Below are 21,983 nucleotides of genomic sequence, written 5' to 3' on the forward strand. Positions count from 1 at the left end.
CTGAGTCAAACGCCTTTTTCATATCCTGTGTGAGGACCCATAGTTTCTTACTGTTTTCCCTGGCATCCTCTATAAAATTGTTAACTAGGTGTATTGGTTCGCTTGTGCATTCTCCGGGTAAACCGCAACAATTGTATCCCTGTAGTACGTTACATTGTTTCAAAACCGAATTCAACCTATTCGTGATCATCTTTGTAAAGGTTTTCCGAAAACAATCCAACAATGCAATAGGTCGAGTATTCAAAATGTTGTATTCAAAGTTGATGGGCTTAGGTATGGGGAGAATGACCGATGTTTTCCATGCCATAGGCACAAGTCCAGTTTGTAGTGTCAAGTTTCCGAACTTGACCATGAAGAGGATTAATTCCTCAGACAATTGTAAGATGATTCTGTAATTTATACCAGACAACCCTGCAGCCGACTCTTTATTTAATTCTTTAACGGTATTATTCCATTCTGCCATAGTGATCTTTTCTATTGTAGATTCCATCACTTCTTTGAATTTACCTACGGGTTCATAAATTTGTCGCCAAATTGGTGTCATTGTATCCAGCAGTGTGTTTCTTTTCCTAAACATGTTCGCGAAATCATTGTCCACTGCTTTTTTAACTTCTCTCGGTTCTGTAGCTAGTCTTTTAGTCGAAATTCCTGTTTCCTCATTTACTAACACTTTATCTATAACTATATTAGTGAGAGTGTTTCTATCTAATATGCTGGATAGCCATTTTGTTTGATAATCTCGTGTAATTTCTACTCTCTTGTCTATTCTATCTTTAATAGACTTCGTTTCTGCTGATTTGTATTTTTTGTAATCCGCTCTCAGGCGGTAATTCACTTTTGTTTTAAGAGTATCAAACCACTCTTCCGAAAATATGCCATGCGTGGTTATGTTACACTTGTAATTGTCCTCAGTCGATGTAACATAGTCTTGATTATATTTAGCAATTTTACTTGTCCATCTGGATTTGGCGTTTTCGGTTGTGATCATTTGTCGGTTTCCATAGTAATAGTTATGTAATAGCTTAAGTAATTTATTTGTATGTCATTCTGGTCTCGATTTTTTCTTGTTATAACATTTAAAGGTTTATGGTACCTAATGTCTTTCCTAGGGAGCTCTGTATCCGCTGCATATACTATAATACCATTGAGTTTGTCCCAGTATCTATCTATATCTTCTTGGGAATACTCCTTGAAGTTGGCTCTATTCTCAAGTAAATCTCGATCAAGAGAGTTTAGTTGATTTTTTATATTAAGCCGGAAGTTATCCCACCTTTCTGTTTCGATGTTGTCACAATCATACATAACTCTGGAGTGGGTATTACCTGTAGGTAATTTGTCATATACTGTGTTTTTTTTATTGTTTCGTATAAGGTCAGAGGTGTCCATGGTTAATGTGATTATATCGTGATCACTGTGTGTGATAAACGTTGAGGGAGTAATTGAAAAATTCACTAATTTATTGCTATGGGTTTCTGATACCCAAATTTGGTCTATTCTCGTGCTAACACCTTCTTTGTGATAAGTGTTGCCTTGCGCTTCTTCATCAAGTTTCCTATATGAATCTATAAGGCCCAATGTTTCTAGATCATTAAAAAATTTGGGTCTGGAAATGTGTTGTGGTGGAGTACGATCGATAAGGCCGTTTGTAATTAAATTAAAGTCTCCCATTAATATATGTATTATATTATTTGATTTTTTGTATATAGTTTCATCGCGCATTTCTCTTTTAAGTTGTTCCAGGGTCTTGGGGAGGATTGTTTTGTTTTGTGGTGCCGCGTAAACAATCCAGATACAAAATAGGACATTTCTAAATAAAAAGTATACTGAGAGCAAATATGGCGAATGGATTTTGTGTCCTTGATAATGTTTATTCCATTTCCTTGAACATATTAACACCACTCCTGATCCCTTATGTTTGTCGCACTGTTTACTAGACCAATAAATATAAAATTGCTCTTTAAAGTTGTCAGGAGTTTTGAAAACACCGTTCTTTTGGTCTAGATTAATTTTGTTTAAGGCCATAATGTCTACTTGATTTTCTTGCATCCAATTTAGTATTCCGTAAAGTTTTGCATTGTCACCTGCCAGTCCGTTGATGTTGTGGGTTCCAATGTGAAGTGTAAGGTATAACGCGTCTAAATCCATTTGTTGTTTCTCAAATCGTATACGTTGACTAAGCAAAAAACTATTAATATTTTCTGAATTTACTTTGTTATTGTTATTGTAGTTGTTATTCTGTACTCTAATGTTCGACATGAGTGTAGAATTGTATGTTTTAATGTATTATTATTGTCTATAATATTGTCTATATTATTGGAGTTATTTGTTCCAGCCAAATAGTCCTCAATTTTTTTTTCAATTATATGACAATACTATTTATTAAAAATAACTTTAATAAATATTATCAATGATAATAAATTATAATTGTATCAAAGTGTATTATTTTATAACCTTCTGATATTAATATTTCGTGTTGTCCAAAAAGTGGGGATTCCCCCCATAAATTTTTATGCCAAAATTCTGATTTTTCTTCAGAATTAATGCTGGGTCCAAAATACATATGCTTCATTAGCATCAGATTATTAAGAACACGCCATATAATTTCACTGATTAAGAGTTGATACGAAAGTTTTGATCCTCGTGAGGTTGATGGAGTTTTTTTTGGTGAAATTTTAATAAACTTTGTTATTATTGGTAGGAGAGGAAGACGTTTTCTCCATAATTGGAATCTTCGGATATTTTTACCACATGGGTAGGTTCAAATTGAGAATTGTGAATGATATCGACAAGATCTTCATATGCTTTCGTAGAAACATTATGCTTCTGAAGCCAACAAAATAGTGCTGTAGTTGTATAATTATCAAAGTACGGTGCAAACTCACCATTGCAGAACGGTATCTTGTCTTCATCTAACGCTTCAACGATTTGATCTATTTCTTCCTCTTCATTATTACGTTCCTCTTCATCGTTATTACGTTCCTCTTCCACTTGATTATTATTATCATCATTGTTACCTTCCTCCTTCTCCTCTTCGTCATTGTTTTCATTATTATCTTCCTCCTCTTCCTCCTCTTTATAATTGTATTCGTTATCACTTTCTTTTTCCTCTTCAGTATCAGATGAATTGACATTATCTTGCGAAAATATCATCTCATCATTGTAGTCTTGAGGATTAATTGATCCATATGCATTATCGTCATCATTAATGTCTTGAAAACTTAAATCATCTTTATGATCATACTGAAAGTCCATGTCATCGTTATCATTATCAGGTGAACGTACAGGCGAACGAATTGCAACTCTCTCATCAGAATCTGTTGTCTCATTAGGTTTGCTATAAGAAAACCGATTTTGAATTTGAATTGGCTCTATTGGTTTATTGTGACTATATCGTCTTCTCATCTTTTAACAATTTAAATCCTTAACTTAATTTAGAATTTTTATAAAATTCAATAAATCTTTATAAAAATTATTTATTAAATACCTTAATACCTTTTATATTGTTTAGCGTATCAACAAAAAAACCAAAATCAATTCGGTTAAAATTATTACCGATTTGCTATAGATTCTGATTGGAGTTTTGAAAGTAACACAATCGTCAAGTTTTGGAATACAATTGTATACAAAATCAAGTAGTACATGCTTTTTTTATCGTTAATCAATACATAAAAATTCAATTAGTATAAAAAAAATTTATTTCATACTTGCTTAAATCTCACGAATGCGTCAAAAAACTCAAAAATTAAACTAATTGAATTGCGAAGTTTTTGACCTGTAAATTCATATACAGGATTATAAAAAATAGTGGTTGAAAATTATACTTAATAAATAGAAAATGCTCTCGCGAAACAATAATTTAGTTAATTTAGTAGTAGAGTATTAAAGTTTACGATTTAATAAAATAATAGATAAAGTATGATTTAATTTACGATTATATATTTAATTTATGATTATATTTTTCGAACATCAAAACTAATGAAGCGAATTCGTTAAACACCATGATTGTTATTAGTAGACCAATTAAATCAATTTTCGTTAATTAATTTTTGTTAATTTTAAGCCATTGTCAAAATACTAAAATAAATGTTGTGATAAAACTTCTCCGATTAAACCTCTAAATCGACCACCATAGAAGATAATTACGTGTATAAAAACATCTTTATTATTCCATAGTAAGTCCTCAAATTAACCCGTGACTCACCCACGGTAAATTCTTTAATTTACCATAAAGATACCGTGACATACCCGTGATACACCCGCAGCATACCCATGGCTTATCCAAATTTGTTTAACAAATTTGTTTAAACTATTTATTCCACATCATTGCAATTTCTTATTGTGTTCATAGATTGTAGGCGTAATAATTTGATTTTATTTTTTTACAAGAACACGGATTTTTTTTATTTTCCCACTCCTTTTACAAAATTCTTTCATTTCATTAATTCTTTCGTTTTCATTAATATAATTCTTCGTTTCATTAATTCTTTCGTCTTCATTAATATTTCATTAATTCTTGTGTTCATAGATTGTAGGCGTAATAATTTGATTTTATTTTTTTTTACACAGATTTTTTTTTTTTTACATGGATTTTTTTTTTTTACGGATTTTTTTTTATTTTCCCACTCCTTTTACAAAATTCTTTCTCTTTCGTTTTCATTAATATTTCATTAATTCTTTAATAACATGTGGACTAATAGACAATTGCGAGTTTTAATTAATGAAAGAAAAAATGAAAACGACAATTTTCACGAACTTAGTGGTAATTAGGGATGGCAACGGTCACGGTCATTAACCGGTTATGACCGGTCATGACCGTGACCGATATCGGTCGGTCAAAGACCTCTGACCGACTGTTTAACCGACCGTTTGACCGACCGTTTAACCGATCCTGAAATGTTTGCGAAACGTAATTTAATAAAAAAATGTTTTGCAAACGTTTTTTTAATTATTTTAATAGAAAACGTTGCGAAAACATTTTTTATTACTGTAAGTATTTCAAACGTTTTTTTATTAAATTACATTTCGCAAACGTTTTCAGGATCGGTTAAACGGTCGGTTAAACGGTCGGTCAGACCGGTCAGTCAAACGGTCGGTCAGTCGGTCAAAGGTTCTTGACCAGTTATGACCGACTGATGACCGACCATGACCGACCATTGCCATCCCTAGTGGTAATATGAAGTATAATTTTTGGAAAGGGCTAGCAAGCAAAATAAAACCTTGAATTCAGAACCACGTATACTGGGAGGCAATGTAAAGAAAATTTAACGGCTTAGTGCGAGTTTATAAAGTATATAAACATTATTTCAGGTTCAACTACTATTTTAGCATATTAAATAGTACTAATATAATTTTATAATTTTATTAGAAAATGCAATTATATATCGAGGGTAAGCCAAAAGGAAGGAAAAGTACTCTAGGAACGAAGTACTACGAGGAATTCAGTGAACGTTTTTGGGAAAACCGACGTAAATATTAGAAAACCACGTAAATATTTTATTTTTTTTTTATTTAATCTGATTATTTATTTAGAAACAATTTATGATATTGCTCACGAAATCAACACAACAAGCCATACAACAACTCCGTCATCCTCACCACTACATTCACCAATATGCTCACCTATATCACCTCTCCGTTCACACTCATCATCATCATCTATGCCTCTCCGTCACTCATCACCTACACCTCTCCTCCGTCACTCATCACCTACACCTTACCGTTTATGAGGCTCACCTTCATATTATGAAGTCATTGAAATTGAATAATTTCACCTCTCCATTTACGCTCACCTCACTTCATATGAAATTGTAAATCTTTCAAATCATAATTACTATTTTGTTATATTGATGTCTGTACAACATTCAATTTTGCTTAATATTATATTGCTGTACAACATTCAATTTTTTGCTTAATATTATATTGCTGTACAACATTCAATTTTTTTATTTTCCAAACGATGTATTTTCATTATTTGGAAAAAAATACTATTTACTTTACTACATAAAATAATAAATTATGCTAAATCATTAAATAAGCAAATAAGCAGATTGTCACTGTATTATTTCAATTGGAATATTTTAATTATAACCTCCACAATTAATCATGAAAATTATTTTGAGAGTATTCTAGCAACCATCAAACTGTACTATGTTTCATCCATTTATCGTTTAAAAATTTCTCTTCCTTTAGCAGTTAAGTTTATAAATTTCTATTTAATGGTACTATTGAAATGTAAATTCGTTACCAACTCTAAATATTTTTGAATTTTGTAGCTTTACATAATATTCTATAGACTGCTCACGACTTTCTTTTCATAATTGTACAATAATATACAAAAATCATATGTTAAGGAGTTGCATTGTCTTTTCACAAATTTAGTAATCAGTCACATATGAGTAAAAAGGTTTGATTGGGTTATTTGGATGCAATAATATCTTTAACATTACGTAATTTAATGCCGAATGATAATAGTAGCTATAATGGCTATACTTTTTGAGTTTAATGCATATCATTGTATCACATAAAATGATACTTCATATGATTAATTTCTTCTCACTCCTTTCTTCTAATATTTTTCTTCTCACTCCTTATATGGCCTAAAAAAGTATAATAAAATTCATGAAATTGAATCGTAAATACGCAATAAAATAAAGATTTGGAACTGATTTGAAGTAATCTTCTATATAAAAAAAGTGTCCAGTATTCACTTTTATTATTAAATGAAATACAAATTATTTATAGATTATAACTAATTTTCACCCGAGGTGATTTAGCAATTTTTCACCTAGGGTGATTTAACCTGATAATTTTATATATTTTTATATAATTTACCCAGTGATATCACCTCATTTAAATTTTATTGGCTAATTAATGTGCTGATCATTTCTTATGTTTGTTTGTTTTTTTAAACGTACTCGGATAATCTTTTTTTTCTTTAGGCCTTTCGCTCCTTTGCACGGCACTCAAGGTACATTTTCTTTCTTTTTTTTTTATTTGCTTCTTGCATTTTATTTCCTACTAACTTTATTTCATTTTTTTAGGTCCTTTAGCTCTTTCAGCTTTGCAATTAAGGTATATATGTCCAGCACTAGGCCGTTTCTTATTTTTTATTTCATTCTTATATTTCGTTTCTTACATTTTGTATTTCACTTTTTCTAGATCTTTCGGTTCTTCTCTGCAACTACTAAGGTATGTTTTTACTTTTTTGTTTTCGTTTATTTATTACATGTAATTTCCGTTCCCTACTAACTTTATTTCTTCTTTTATTTTATGGGTTTGGTTTTTACTTGGTCCCCTGTTTATCTCATTTTCGTTCCTTCTCCATTTTTTGTTCTTTTTCGTCTCTTCATTTTTTTTGCTTTTTTATTCTTCCCTTCCTTTGTTTTTTCCGTTGTTCTTTATTTTCTCTGCGTTCCTTTCATTTTTTTTTGTTCCACTTTGTCTCTTTCGTTCCTTTACACTACCCTTCATTCCTTTTGTTTTATTCCATTCCTGCTTCATCTTTTTTATTCCTTTACACTACCCTTTATTCTTTTTATTCCCCTTTGCTCCATCTTGTCTCTCCTTCATTCTTTTCATTTTTTTTCATTCCCACTTGATCTTTTTCGCCCCTTTCATTTTTTTCACTCCCCCTTTGCTTTATTTCGTTTTTCCTTCAATCCCCCTTTGTTTCTTTCATTCCCATTCACCCTCATTTTTTTTTCCTTTTTTTATTCACATATTCTCTTTTCTTTATCGTTGTGACTCATTTTTTTTTGTTATTCCTATCAAAAATCTAGTATTTTGGATAGTATGAGTTTGTTTTTTTCAATCAATGATTCATGTAATCTATTAAAAATTAATAAATTGCTATAAACTTTTAGTGCGAAAATATTTTAAGCATTGTTTATTATATATTTAAAAATTTAGCCAATCAAAAAATTTCTTTTGCAGAGGATTTATATGCAAATTACGAAGTGAGAAATATTAAAATTTACACCAATCAAATTTAATAAATTTAATAAATTAATCGTGAGTGAAATCACCTAGGTGAAATCACCCTAGGTGATCTTCACCTGGAGAGAAAGTTAGCAACAGTCTTATTTATATAAATTAAATTTAATTTTCGATCTTGAAATCATAATTTTTAGTTTTCCCATCTCCTGATATTTTTAACTGATCCTACATTTTACACAATACACAATGATATTGAGATCATGTATATTTTCCAATTAAATATTACAATCATAATTACAATAGCTAAAATCTCAAAATTATATCATGATAACCTCACCCTTTTTTTTTGTTCATTCAATGTTTATCACCTACTTTTTTGAGCAAGAAAGTTGCTCCACATTTTTTATTCATTCATATTTTCTCGATATATATCACCTACTTTGAAACAAAAAGGTTGTTCCACTTTTTTTTTCGCTCATATTTTTTTATATTATGACGACTAAACGTAAATCACCTAATAAATCGTCTGATAATAATCAAGAAATGGAAGTTGAAGGAGGTATGTAGATATAACTCTTTTGTAAATTTATAGTAAGTTTTGTTATATAGTTATATGTAAGAAGAATAATTAATAAATACCAAAAATATGTATAATAGGATCGAAAAGAAATCAAATTACGAAAAAAAGAAGAGATATTGACATTGAGAAAGCCAATCAGTTGATGAAAAAAAGTAAAACCCATAGTAATAAAGAAGCTGCCGAATCTGCCGATAAAGAAGTTATAGTAGTAAATGAAAAAAGAAGTAATGATGATGATGATGATGATGATTCGAGTAAGACGGAAGATCATAAAAAACCTGAAGTATTTCAATCAAAGTCAAATTTAGAAATAGTTGCTTGTAGTGCTCTACATGAGCCGGCTCGAGCTGAGCTACAGTCTGGCTTGGCTCGGCTTGAAGATCTGTGCCAAGCCAAGCCTGAAATGAGCCGAGCCACAAAAATCTTGGCTCCAGCTCGAGTTGGCCAGCTGAGCAAATGAAAATCCTGGCTTGAACGGCCAAGCTGAGCTCGAGCTGGCTCGAGCTTTATCATAAAAACGTTTTCACAACGTTTTTACTTTAAATTATTAAAAAAACGTTGCGAAACGTTTTTTACTTTTATATTTATATAAAACGCCAAAACTATTTGTTTCGGCGGTTTTCCTTTTGATTTTACATGTAAAAATGCCGAAACCGATAGTTTCGGCGTTTTTTTTTCGATTTTACATGTAAAAGCACCAGAATAATTGGTTCCGGCGTATTTCCTTTTGGTTTTACATGTAAAAACGCCGAAACTGATAGTTTCGGCATTTTTTTTTTTGATTTTACATGTAAAAGCGCTGGAATAATTGGTTCCGGCGTATTTCCTTTTGGTTTTACATGTATAAACGCTGAAACTGATAGTTTCGGCGGTTTTCTTTTGATTTTACATGTAAAAACGCCGAAACTGATGGTTTTGGCGGTTTTTTTTTGATTTTACATGTAAAAGCGCCGGAATAATTGGTTCTGGCGTATTTCTTTTTGGTTTTACATGTAAAAATGCCGAAACTGATAGTTTCGGCGTATTTCTTTTAATTTTACATGTAAAAATGCCGAAACGGATGGTTTCGGTGTTTTTTTTTCGATTGTACATGTAAAAACGCCGGAATAATTAGTTCTGGCATTTTTCTTTTTGATTTTACATATAAAAACGCCGAAACTATTAGTTTCAGCGTTTTTTTTCAATTTTACATGTAAAAACGCCAGAATCATTAGTTCTGGCGTTTTTCTTTTTGATTTTACATGTAAAAATGCCGAAACTGATAGTTTCGGCGTTTTTTTTTCGATTTTACATGTAAAAATGCCAGAATCATTAGTTCCAGCATTTTTTTTCAATTTTACATGTAAAAACGCCGGAATTATTAGTTCCGGCAGTTTCTTTTTGATTTTACATGTAAAAACGCCGAAACTATTAGTTCCGGTGTTTTTTTTTCAATTTTACATGTAAAAATGCTGGAATCATTAGTTCCAGCATTTTTTTTCAATTTTACATGTAAAAACGCCAGAATCATTAGTTCCAGCGTTTTTTTTCAATTTTACATGTAAAACCGCCGGAATCATTAGTTCCGGCGTTTTTTTTTCAATTTTACATGTAAAAACTTAAATAAACGTTTTCGCAACGTTCTTTAATAAACAATGAAAAAAAGTTGCGAAAACGTTTCGTTTATGCATGCATTATTATATAAAAACGTTTCGCAACGTTTTTTGTATAATAGCTTATTTGGCTCGCGGGCCAGCTCGAGCTTTTTGAGCCAAGTCTGTTACAGGCTCGAGCTTTTTGAGCTGAGCCTAATAACTGGCTCGAGCTCTTCCAAGCTGGCTCGTGAGCCACCAAGCCAATTTAATCATGGCTTGGCTTGGCTCAGCTTGAAAAGCTTAAGCCAGCTCATGAGCCAGCTTGGCTCGTGTAGAGCACTAGTTGCTTGGCTCGTCGACCATCCAGAAATTTTAAGATTGGCACTAGAAATGAACAATACGGATGTTGCTATCTCATCATCCAGTAAAATTACGGACGTAGGTATTAAATTAACATGATAATATTTATTTGTCTAAATCTTTTAAATAATGTATTTTTAATATTTTAGGATAAAATTCGTCTATGGGACGAAAGTGTCAAGTGTCTTTTTTTACGTGCGAGAAGTCTGCGTGGTGAAGTTTTTGATGAGTTGATAACAAAATTTTCAAAATAAAAATACATTCAAACGAAGCTAAAAGCTACCTCGAAAAAACCTGAAAATTTTTCATCGACTTCAGAAATAAGTTTAACCAAATTATTTTAACTTCTGTAGAAGAATTTAAAGAAATAAGAAAAAACAGGTATTTATTTAATTGTTTCCTAGCTAACCAAATAGTGCTGTTTGTATTAATTATTAATTTAATTATAGAGCATCTACCGGAAGTTTATCTCAAAAGGAACTTATAGATTACGTTGATGAAGAATTTGTTCAAAAGATTTTAAGCCGACAGCTTGTAGCTGTTAATATTTCAGAATTAACAAGAAATGGAGGGTTTGATATCTTGGTTGATTTCGTAAGAGAAACCTTTAAGGTTTCGTGGAACAGAAAAAATTTGTCCGCCATTAAAGAATTAGATAATATAACCAAAGAATTAACGATCCCTTCTAGGAGCGGAAACAAGATCGTTGATTCTTTATCGGTAAGTTATTTTATTTATACTGATACTTCATATCCTTTAAGTATTAGTTATTTACTAATCTAGTAGTATATAAATGGGTTATCATCCGAAGGATGATGGCCCATTTATATACTAAACTAGATCAGTAAATAACTTTTTTATCATCCTAGATATACTAATTGGTCCGCCAGTTTATAACTGGCGGAAAAAATCCTAAATACCAATTAGTAGCCAGGTGATAATCATAGTTATTAATAATAATATTAAATTATACATAGTTATAAATCTTAGCAAACGCTCTAATTTTTTTATAAAATTATGCATTTTATAACGATATTACATTGAATAAATTTATTAAATTTTACAAGTAAATGATAATATGAAACATCATTATTCTAAACATTATACCATAATATCAAGTAATAATAATATAAAATAAAATGGATGTATAAAACTATAAAATGTTTGTCTAAGATATAACACTTTCAAGTTTAAAAAGTAATTGTTGTTTTGTTAAAAATGGAATGGTTATTATGTGACGTTTCTTCTTTAATGTATACGGCCCAAATATCTCTATATATTTGATGTTACTATACAGATCAAAAAGAATTTATACAGATCAAAAAGAATACATTTACGTAACATTTGCGTAAAGTAAGAACTTTAAAGTTTAAGCCAATTCTGACTGGTAATTTACAAAATAACAAACACATTTCTTAAAAAAATTCTGAATCAGAATACTTTTCCGGTTTTTATCTTCGATTCTGCAAAAAATTGAAAAGTTCAGGTGATAATTCAAGAAATATCCACCTATAAAAGACTAAATAATTATCAGGTTGATCAAGTTCGTGTAATACCAAATTTAATAAATTGTTTGATTAAATAATCGCGTATATTAAATGATCGCGTATATTATAAGGCTATTAATTCCTAAAAAGTCAATTTAACCACTATTTTATTTAAGACTATTTATTTTGTACATTTTTTTTTTAAAAAAAAAACTTTCTTTTTGTAAAGTAGAGTTTGCCTCCTATACCGTTTGCCATCGTGCATAGTGTGTTATAGGAAAAGGCGAACTTGAATTATATAGGTGTAAGCTTATGTTATATAGGCGTAAAGCTTATATAATTAACGTAACGAAAATCCTTTAATCAAGGGTTAAAATAGGCATGATGTGATATTCTCATATATCATGAGTTCTGTCTGTTCGAAGTGTCATTTTATATATAATTAAGTAGGCTTAAGTCGTAAGTAACTTTTTTATAACATTGATTATTGGAGAATTAAGTGGCAAAAATAATTTTTAGTTTGTAAGACTTTAACTCCATACCAACTTGTGTGTGTTTGGCGTATATTTTATTCCCTAACCCTTAGACTCACTCGTGGGTTGGTAGGTTGCTTTGCACTTCTTGCAGCCTATCTTTAATGGGTTTTAGGTTCACGTTTGCCCATTTAAAATTTATTAAACAGGATGTCATTCGTCCAAACACATTGCAATGTTTGTTGATGAAGCTATGGTTGTCTAATAAAAGTTCGCTTTGCCAGGCAATTTATGGTGGATTCAATGGATCAAATTACAAACAACAATAATGCAGTCATATGAGAATTCCAGGCCAAAGAATAAGGGTGAATTGTCAAAGTTGAGAATATATTTGTATTTTTTTTTAAAGCTGTCATTCTCATGAACTTTTTCATTGTACTTTACTAAAAATGGCCAATTTTTTGAAATATTTTTATAGACCTAGATACAATGGCTTTCAAAACAATTGTGCAATTATTTTGTAAAATTTTTAAAATATATCAAGATATATTTGAAGTATTTTTGAAATTAAAATATTAAAATAATATCAAAGTTAATTATATTATAATAATAAAATAATAACAAAAACATTAAAAAATTATTATGATATTATTTTGAGTTATTTTTATAGACCCAGATACAATATAATTACAAAATAATAGCAAAAATATAATAAAAACATTTTGATGTATTAAATGTATTTTTGTAGTATTTTAAAATTATTACAAAATCATTTCAAAAAATTGGCCATTTTTAGTAAAGTATAGTTGGTGTTATTTAAGTACCTGGCATTATTATTTGTGTTGTTACTGTTAATGCCTTGTCCTTTTTTGACTTTCTTTCTTCCTTTTTCTGTTAAAAGATTGTCTTGTAATTTCGCACCATCCATACTGAAGCTAGACCTTCGTCATTTTTTTTTAAGGAAGTTTCAACTGCTTTTTCCATTTTTTCTTGGTCACTAAAATAACCTATTACTTTTCAGTTTTATATTATCTTAATAACTTTTATAAAAGCAGCGTTATATTCCTTCTGCAATTTCGTCATAAATACCATTCCGTTGTCTCTTCTCTTAAATTCTTCCATCTCCTCTTTCGTCATGTCTCTAATTAATTGCCATTTATCTCTGTCTTGTCTCGTCTTTAGTCCTTTTCCTGCATCGTACTATCTTAGGTAATGATTGCTAATACAAATTCCGAAAGCGTCATTGTTAAACATTGATTCAAAATTTTTGTTCAAAATTATTTGTATCCTAACCGATTTGTATTTGTATTGTTGTCTTACTTGTATCCTTAATACTTTTCCAATTTTTGATATGTTTGTCCTGATATCCTCTTCAGTCCAAAATTTCGGTACATCATAAAAGAATAGATCACGTGATTTTTCTTTCTCCTTGTTTCTGAGATCTTCCACTAAAACTGGTATCTCCAAGATCAGCTTCAATTTTTCCTTTTTTGAAGATCGCTTGCCTTTTCTTAAATTTTTTGGCGTGCTCTCTTTCTTGTTCTTGTCCACCTCCTTTTCTTGCTTTATTTGGGCGATGGTGTGATTTAGTTGCTTTACTATTTATTCCTGCTTTTGCATCACTCCTGCCTGTTTTGATATGGTACTACTTTTCTCACGTAACCATATCTGTTCTTCGTTCAGACTCTTCTGCAGTATTTTTCATTCCTTACCTTGAAGTTTCGTATTGTCCATGTATATTTTGTGAGCAACTTCCATACTACTCTCTAACAGTAGCATTATTTCTGCTACTGGTAAACAGATGACATGAACTATAGTTTCAAAAACCTTTATACTTTTATCAGTTTGTCTGTAAACTCGTAGTACATCTTCCTCAAAAACTTTCGCTCTTTTTGTTCCTAGTCTTACAAACTTTTCTGATAGGAGTCAAAATATATCTTTGTAAAAGGTGTTAACAAACTCTTTCAGTGAAATAAAATCCATTTTTGTTTATTTTTATATCACTTTTCATATATTTTTGCCATTATTTTGCTTTGAAAAAATTTGGTCAGAGGATTGGCAGAAAGAATTTCTAGCATTTTAAGTAGGACAAACTTGGGGGTTCTGGGACAGCAGCCATCACATAGTTCTAACCATAATTTAGTGTACCTCCAGACCACCTAGCCATGATTTCTGATATGATAACACTATACCTGTTTTTCTATTCCCAGACCACCTCACCTTGATTCTCGATATATTATTACTTGTTATCTATAAAGAGCCCTTCAAGCGTTGTAGATAAGATTAAAATCATATATTCCTAGGCATTATTACCACGCATGGATCCATTCCAGGGTATCATAATTTTATGCTATATCAGATTGCCTTTATAAGTGCCAAAGGTATGAAGGACACAAAGTGTCTGTAATACCAATGGCACGATTCAACAATCCATTGTGGCATACTATTTTTATAATACTCTAAAAATGGATTCATTTGATGATTTAAGCCATTTATGCTCTAACCAAAAATTTTTAACAGGAAGGCAACTAGATATGTTTTAAAGCTTTTTTGCTATACGAAAAAATCTGGGACAACTGGTTTAACCAAAAGTCTAACCAAAAATCTAACCCAGGTTTAACCAAAAATATATAGTAGGAAGGCAACTAGACATATTGTAAAGCTTCCTCTGCTATACGAAAAAATCTGGGACAGCAAAGTCTAACCAAAAATCCAACCCAAGTCTAACCAAAAAATGTATAGCAGGAAGGCAACTAGATATATTGTAAAGCTTTCCCTGCAATACGAAAAAATCTGGGACAACAGGTCTAACCAAAAGTCTAACCAAAAATCTGACCCAGATCTAACCAAAAAATGTATAGTAGGAAGGTAACTAGACATATTGTAAAGCTTCCTTTGCAATACGAAAAAATCTGGGACAATAAAGTCTAACCAAAATTTAACCCTAATTATAAATTGCTCTCATTCTTTGACGAAGCCTATTTTCATACCGATTTTGATAGTAATAAGATGGGAAACATTTTAGAATTTATTAATTAAAAAAAAAAATTTTTAGGTTATTAGTACAGGATCCCGAATAATATATATAAAGGTAGGTTTTGAGTTTGCTTAACCAACATATAAAAATTTTTCCTATGTGAGATTTATTATTGCTTATTTGATAACATAATTTTTAAATAGTCAGATATAATTATGCGTAGCAGAGTATTAAATTATTAATAGTCAGATATATATTTGCGTAGCAATAAAATTTTTTAATATATATATATAATATAATATATATTTACATTTTCACATTAAAAAAATCTAATAAAATATGTAAACAAAGTTATAAACATGTTTGTATAAAAAAAATTTACTATTTTTAATACAAAGAATAAATTAATTGTATACGTAATACAGGGAACATTTTTAGACGTGATCGTGTAACATGTTTTTGATAAAACAAATACGCATCCGCGTAACATTAAAATCATAAATCATATACGTGTCCATGTAACATTTAAAAAATATATATTTAAAATGAGAGCAACAGATGGATGGGAAGGGAAAAATAAGTGTTTTTCTGTTTTTTATAATTTTACACTATAATTTTTGTAATAATCAATAAAAGTCATTTCATTTTTACTTAGAAAATTTTTTAAAAATATTTTTTTTTGTTTTTTTTGACAAATTTTACAGTAAATTTTAAAAATAAAAATTCCGCGTATTGGTGGTGTTACAAAAAACATGAATAAATCCATATATATCTATTCAATCATGATAAAAATTTATATGTAAGTAGATTCGAACCTGCTGAACAACTTTACTTAAGAAGGTTTTGGATGTTTCCTATGACTAAAGTGCCTAAATTACGCTCTGAAGTCACAGAACAGATATACGAAATATTAATAAGAAACATTTATAAGTTGTAAATTGTAATATTACAAAAAAATAATAATAGCTTTATCCATACATTATTTCAAAATTTTTTGTTTTTTTAGTTTTTTTTTATATTCATATTTTATAAAAAAAATTATATATAAATATATATATGTCATAAAATAAGTTGCTTAGCAGTGTAAAAAATTTATGGGTTAGATAAAAGTTTGCTTATTAGCAGACATGAAAAATATTTGCTTATTGACCTTAGTAAATTTTGAATTTTTTATCTGACCTATATATATATTGTTCGGGGTCCTGCTATAATGGAACAAATAATAGAACGGTTATAATAAAAATAGTTTGATATATATACCAGAATACGTAACGATTCACAATTTTAAACCAATAAAATTACAGTATTTTTACATGATACAGATAATTTCATTTTTTTGAGCAACATGATAATTTTTTTTTTATAAAAAAATTATTTTGAATAGTAAAAAAAAAGCAAAAGTTTTGGTAAATTTCAGTATATAAAATTTCTCAAATAATATTTTAAATAAAAATAATCTAAATTTTCAATGTCGTCATACATGTCGTACAAATAAAAACTTGATATAATGGAATTTCATGTGATTTATATATAAAATTTGGTATATCAAAATTTTTTGATATATCAGAAGTCTCAATATACCAACAGGGCGGACATCTCTATTTTATCACGATTTTGCCGATCATTTTGCTGATCAATTGTTCAATATTGTCACAAAAAAATACTGTTAAGTTTATTTTTTTTACAAACTCTACATAATAATGTATAAAATTTTGATTTTATTTACTTTATTTATATACTATTAATAAATTAATTCATAAAAATAGTTCATGAAGATTTTACCAAATATTAGCCTTATATTAACCTTAATAATTGCAAGTATTCTTTTAATGATAACTTTTTATTTATTAAAAATTATCCATGTTTATTTTAGCCATAGATTCTTGAATACTTAAATAATATATTATAAAAGTTTCAAGTTTCGCCTGAACATCTGTGGCTTCGCCTGAAGCTTCAAAGTCAAATTAGCAGATGATCGGCATATGATTTGTAAATACTAATTATTGAATATTTTGGCCCAAATCTAACTTTGGCACTACATTTTTTTTTGCCACAATAATTTTATAGTATATTTTTGATAACCTAAATTACCAAACAAAATGATTATAAATTTTTTTTGAGCAAATATGGCTTTGCTTGAAGCCCTCAAAAAAATGCAATAATCAATATATATAATCAGCAAATGATCGGTAAGGTGATAATTAGCATGTTCACCCTGTTCAATATACCAGATATTTTTACTGAAATGGATGGTTACATTATATCAACTAACTTTCACTGTATAAATAGTAAATTATTCAATCAGATTAAAAATAAATAAAACATTACTTTTTGCTTTTATCCATTCATTTTTTTCTTATTATATAAGACTTATCTAATAACTATTTTTAATAAATATTTACTATTAGGTTTTTACAAATTAAAATCCAATTTATATTAATTAGATTGTGAACTGATATTTCATTATATATTATGCCATGATATGAATCACTTCATTTATTATTATTTTTTTTTTAATGTTGAATCATGTACCATTTTATTAAAATATATTTGTACTACATAATAATCATAACTATTCTATAAATGATACTTTCAGCTCCTAACTGTCTGATTAAGTATTAAATATTATATTACAAATAAATTAAGAATAAAATTAAATAGTAAAAGTAAATCAAAATAAAATACTATAAATTAAAAATTAAACTAAAATAAAATACTATAAAGTAAAAATTAAACCAAATTAATATACGGCTCTATAGGACCATCATGTACACGTTATACCAATATTTTGCACGTCATGCTTAATATAGCGATTATAACGTGCTCAATATTATTAAATGCAAATTTATATAATTATGAAGTTTATAAAATACAGTATATGATTATAGATATTATTAAAAATGCATAAAATAAAAAAAATAATGTTTTAATATTAGCATAACAATCAAATATTCATAAAAATATATTACTCTTTCTTTTGACATTATTTATGTACTATGGTGCATATCACTTAAACTCATCAAATAAAATTAGTGATTTTAAAAAGCTAACTACTTGTTAAAATTATATGATAATTAAAAATGTAAACTGATAAAATTACACTTTGAGTTCTTCTCTTTCAAATTATCGGATTACTTTTCCTTTATCTAATATATTTCAAAAGTTATTAAAGTTTAAAGTTAGCATATTTTTATATATCTCTATATTAACTTATATATAAATGAGAAAATTTCGGAATTATTCTATCATGTGATATTGATTATAACCAATTATATTGATTTATTTGTTATAATAAATTGTGATCAAAATTTTAATTACTAAATAAAGTTAGACTATTGCCTTATTTAGAAGTAATAAATCCTAATTTAGTAATGATCATCATAAAATAAAAATTCGGACTATTGATGAGTTTAGGTGATATGCACCATAAAAGATTCAATAAAGGTGATTTAGAAAGAGAAGAAGAAATAAACTAATAAAGTATAAAAAAAGTTTAATGATGGTCATTCTGATCCGTATATTAATATTGTTATTGTACAGGCGTCATGCTTAATAATGATCTGATATGGTACTCTGTGCCATATCATACCATTATCAAGCATACCCATACAATAACATACAAATAATATACTATAAATTAAAATTAAAATAAAATTATAAATGATATTATAAAAGTAAAATTAAATGAGAATAAAAAATTAAAATTATAAATAAAATTAAAATTAAATGAGAATAAAAAATTAAAATTATTTTTTTTTAAATTATTAATCCAATAATTTTTTGTTTATGTATAATGTAATTTTATTAAACTTCTTTTTTATTGGAATCCAATCCTCACATATGTATTTCTTTACAAAGATATCTATTGATTTCTTTACTAAAGAAACTGACTTTTATATTCGATCTACTTTTCTTATTTGTATATCTTTTACTTTATCTGAAAGTTACACAAGTCGAAATGCTAAAAATCGGCAAAAAAATAGCGCGAAAAGCAGTAGCTATTCTTGGCTATTCTTAGCTATTCTTGGCTGTTTTTGGCTATTTGCAAATTAACCTATACTATTTGTAAATAGTTTATATAAATTTGCGAATAGTTTATGCAATTCTAGCCATTTTTTTTGCCTGTTTTTGGTCATTTGACGTGTGTTAATTTAAATTATCCTTTATTTTGGATTTTGAAGTAATTTTATCTGTTTAAGTAATGCTTTTTTCCATAAAATAACTTGTTCACATTTTGGTTTTTATATTAATTCTTTAAATGCTAAAATGAACTGAATTAAAATATTAGCCATAAGTATTTGTGTCTCAGTAAGAGATATTTTAAATCTTTTTGTAATTTGCTTTATTCAATATTATATAATCTGGATATTTTTTTCGTAGATATTATAATAATTATCCAGATTATATAACCTTATATAATTAGAAAAATGAATATCAATACAACATTTTAGTAGAGTTAAAAATTTATTTAATAATAATATAAGTAATTTGTTATATTTAAGGAAGAAATCAGCATTTAATGAAAGAAATTTAATAATGCTGATTTATACAAATTATTACTAAAAATGGCTAATACACAGTTTTTGTTAAGATGACGTCTTCTCAAATAATTAAATGCTGAATGCGATAATGGATAATGTCAATTCTAGCCAAGCCACTCATGCATGAAGTTTAACGTCATCAAAGTTCAAACTCTTTGACTTTACTCTGGAAGAACGTGTCATTCCAGCTGTAAATTTAATAAGTTTATGCGTTAAGTAAAATATTTTGACCTGTATTTTATTTTTATTTAGTTTTATTTAATTTATAAATTTTAGTTTATAATTTATTTATTGGTAATTTTCTTGTTTCTTAATAGTGAAAATATATTTATCTTTTCTATTTATTTTAGTTATTTAGGCTTATAATTAGAAGTTTTAGTAGTCTTAGTATGGCTTTAATAATATTCCTTTTATTTTTTTTTGTAGGTTTTATTTTTTTGGACTTGAATGCTTTGAAATTCTTGGAAGATAAGTAAACATACTTTTTTTAGTAAAAATTATTATTAGTTACTAATATTCCTTTTATTTTTTTTTGTAGATTTTATTCCATACATCTTAAATTTTGGATTACTTTAAAGTAACTATATAAATAAATTTTTTTAAGGCTGTTAATAAAAATTTTTAGTTACTAATATGTTTGTTTTTTTTCAGTAAATCTCAATTTTAGGTATCTTAAGACTCTGGCATGTAAATAGTTTTTTTATATTTAAGGATATTAATAAATCATTTTTTTTCGTTAATTTGATAGGTTTTAGTTCTTTTCTTTATAAATTATAAAAAAATAGTGTTTTTTAAAAAATTAAATAGTTTCTATTAGTATTTATGTATATATACCATAATATTAATCTTGTAAATATCCCTCTCAGCCAGAAAAATTATTTTATACTATCTTTTTTTAATTTATTGAAAAAAACAAAGTAAGAACATAACATTCTAAAAAATAGTTTTTTTATTAATACAAAGCCCATAAATTTAATTATAGAATATTAATAATTTTATCCTGCTGAGTGGTGATCTTTCTCTTAAATATAAAAATATCAATTAAATTAATTTAATAAAATGTTATAGAAAGAAAACTTACTATTATAATTCCAGCATTATTTAAAGTATTTAATGCTTTTAAAGATAATTCACAAGTATTTAAATATATTTCTAATTTAATTTTAAAAGTATTTATTTGCATATTTTGAATACTAGTTATAAGATATAATATTGTAATAACTTTTTTTTATTTTTCCACTTTTTGGCTTTTTTTTCAATCTTTAGGTAAAAATATATTACAAATTTATTTAAAAAATTATTAAGATCTTCATTTCTTTCAGTAAAATAATGATCGAATTCTTCAAGATTAAGAATAAGACCCATAGATTTTTTATGCTGCATTTGATAAAAATTGTAGTCATTTTTTAAAACTTAGAAGCTAAAAATATTCCTTCAGAAAATAATTCAGGTTATGACTCATTTTCATTATTCTGATAGTTTATTTTATTATAACCTTCTATAATAGATATATAATGAGAAGAACAAATTGTATCATGTAATTTTAAATATAGATATATGGTTAATATTTCATGATCTTTAGCTTTATTATAAGCTAATTCTATTAATGTTTGAAAACTTAAAGAATTTTTTGTATTTTGGGAAATTTTTTTATTAATCTTAAAAAATAAAATAAAAAAAACTGTTACTAAACCTGTAATCACATGATAAAATTTCAACCAATAAAATTGACTATTCCCACGTGTTAATAACCAAACCTGATCAATGCAGCCAATTATTAGGACTTTTATCTATGTATAAAATAAATGTATTGTAAAAATAGTGTTCGGAAAGTATACCATAAAAGGAAATTCGGACTGCCGATCAAAATGATCTGCATCCGAGAGTAGTGTGGTGATCCGGATGACGGTTTTCATCCGGATCGAAGCACTAGTTGTACAAGATAGTCAAGATAGTCCGATTCAGTGAAAATTATATATACTAGTAATGGTACATTAAGCTGGTAATACAATACTCACAATTAGTAATTTATCTCTCATTCCATAAAAAAAAAACT

The 21,983-nt window shown here is 27.9% G+C and overlaps 4 protein-coding genes across 4 annotated transcripts; 3 read left to right on the plus strand and 1 right to left on the minus strand.

The window, feature by feature from the left end:
- Positions 1 to 2,688: 2,688 nt before the first annotated feature.
- OCT59_015757 (uncharacterized protein) lies at positions 2,689 to 3,402 on the minus strand (the record flags this gene model as incomplete). Its single annotated transcript, XM_025328452.2, has 1 exon — positions 2,689 to 3,402. One exon carries the CDS (start codon positions 3,400 to 3,402, stop codon positions 2,689 to 2,691), a length of 714 nt encoding a protein of 237 aa, XP_025166578.2.
- Positions 3,403 to 5,368: 1,966 nt separating this feature from the next.
- Positions 5,369 to 5,726, plus strand: OCT59_015758 (uncharacterized protein; the record flags this gene model as incomplete). Its single annotated transcript, XM_066132025.1, has 2 exons — positions 5,369 to 5,465; positions 5,530 to 5,726. The coding sequence occupies 2 exons, from the start codon at positions 5,369 to 5,371 to the stop codon at positions 5,724 to 5,726; spliced, it is 294 nt and encodes a 97-aa protein (XP_066003057.1).
- Positions 5,727 to 8,427: 2,701 nt separating this feature from the next.
- On the plus strand, positions 8,428 to 8,975 carry OCT59_015759 (uncharacterized protein; the record flags this gene model as incomplete). The annotated part of the gene is made up of 2 exons (XM_066132026.1): positions 8,428 to 8,494; positions 8,593 to 8,975. The coding sequence occupies 2 exons, from the start codon at positions 8,428 to 8,430 to the stop codon at positions 8,973 to 8,975; spliced, it is 450 nt and encodes a 149-aa protein (XP_066003058.1).
- A 1,504-nt stretch (positions 8,976 to 10,479) lies between these two features.
- OCT59_015760 (uncharacterized protein) lies at positions 10,480 to 11,232 on the plus strand (the record flags this gene model as incomplete). The annotated part of the gene is made up of 4 exons (XM_066132027.1): positions 10,480 to 10,527; positions 10,599 to 10,662; positions 10,803 to 10,830; positions 10,899 to 11,232. The coding sequence occupies 4 exons, from the start codon at positions 10,480 to 10,482 to the stop codon at positions 11,230 to 11,232; spliced, it is 474 nt and encodes a 157-aa protein (XP_066003059.1).
- Between the last annotated feature and the right edge of the window lie 10,751 nt (positions 11,233 to 21,983).

Source organism: Rhizophagus irregularis, chromosome 24 (genome assembly GCF_026210795.1).
Source record: "Rhizophagus irregularis chromosome 24, complete sequence".
Lineage (NCBI taxonomy): Eukaryota > Fungi > Glomeromycota > Glomeromycetes > Glomerales > Glomeraceae > Rhizophagus > Rhizophagus irregularis.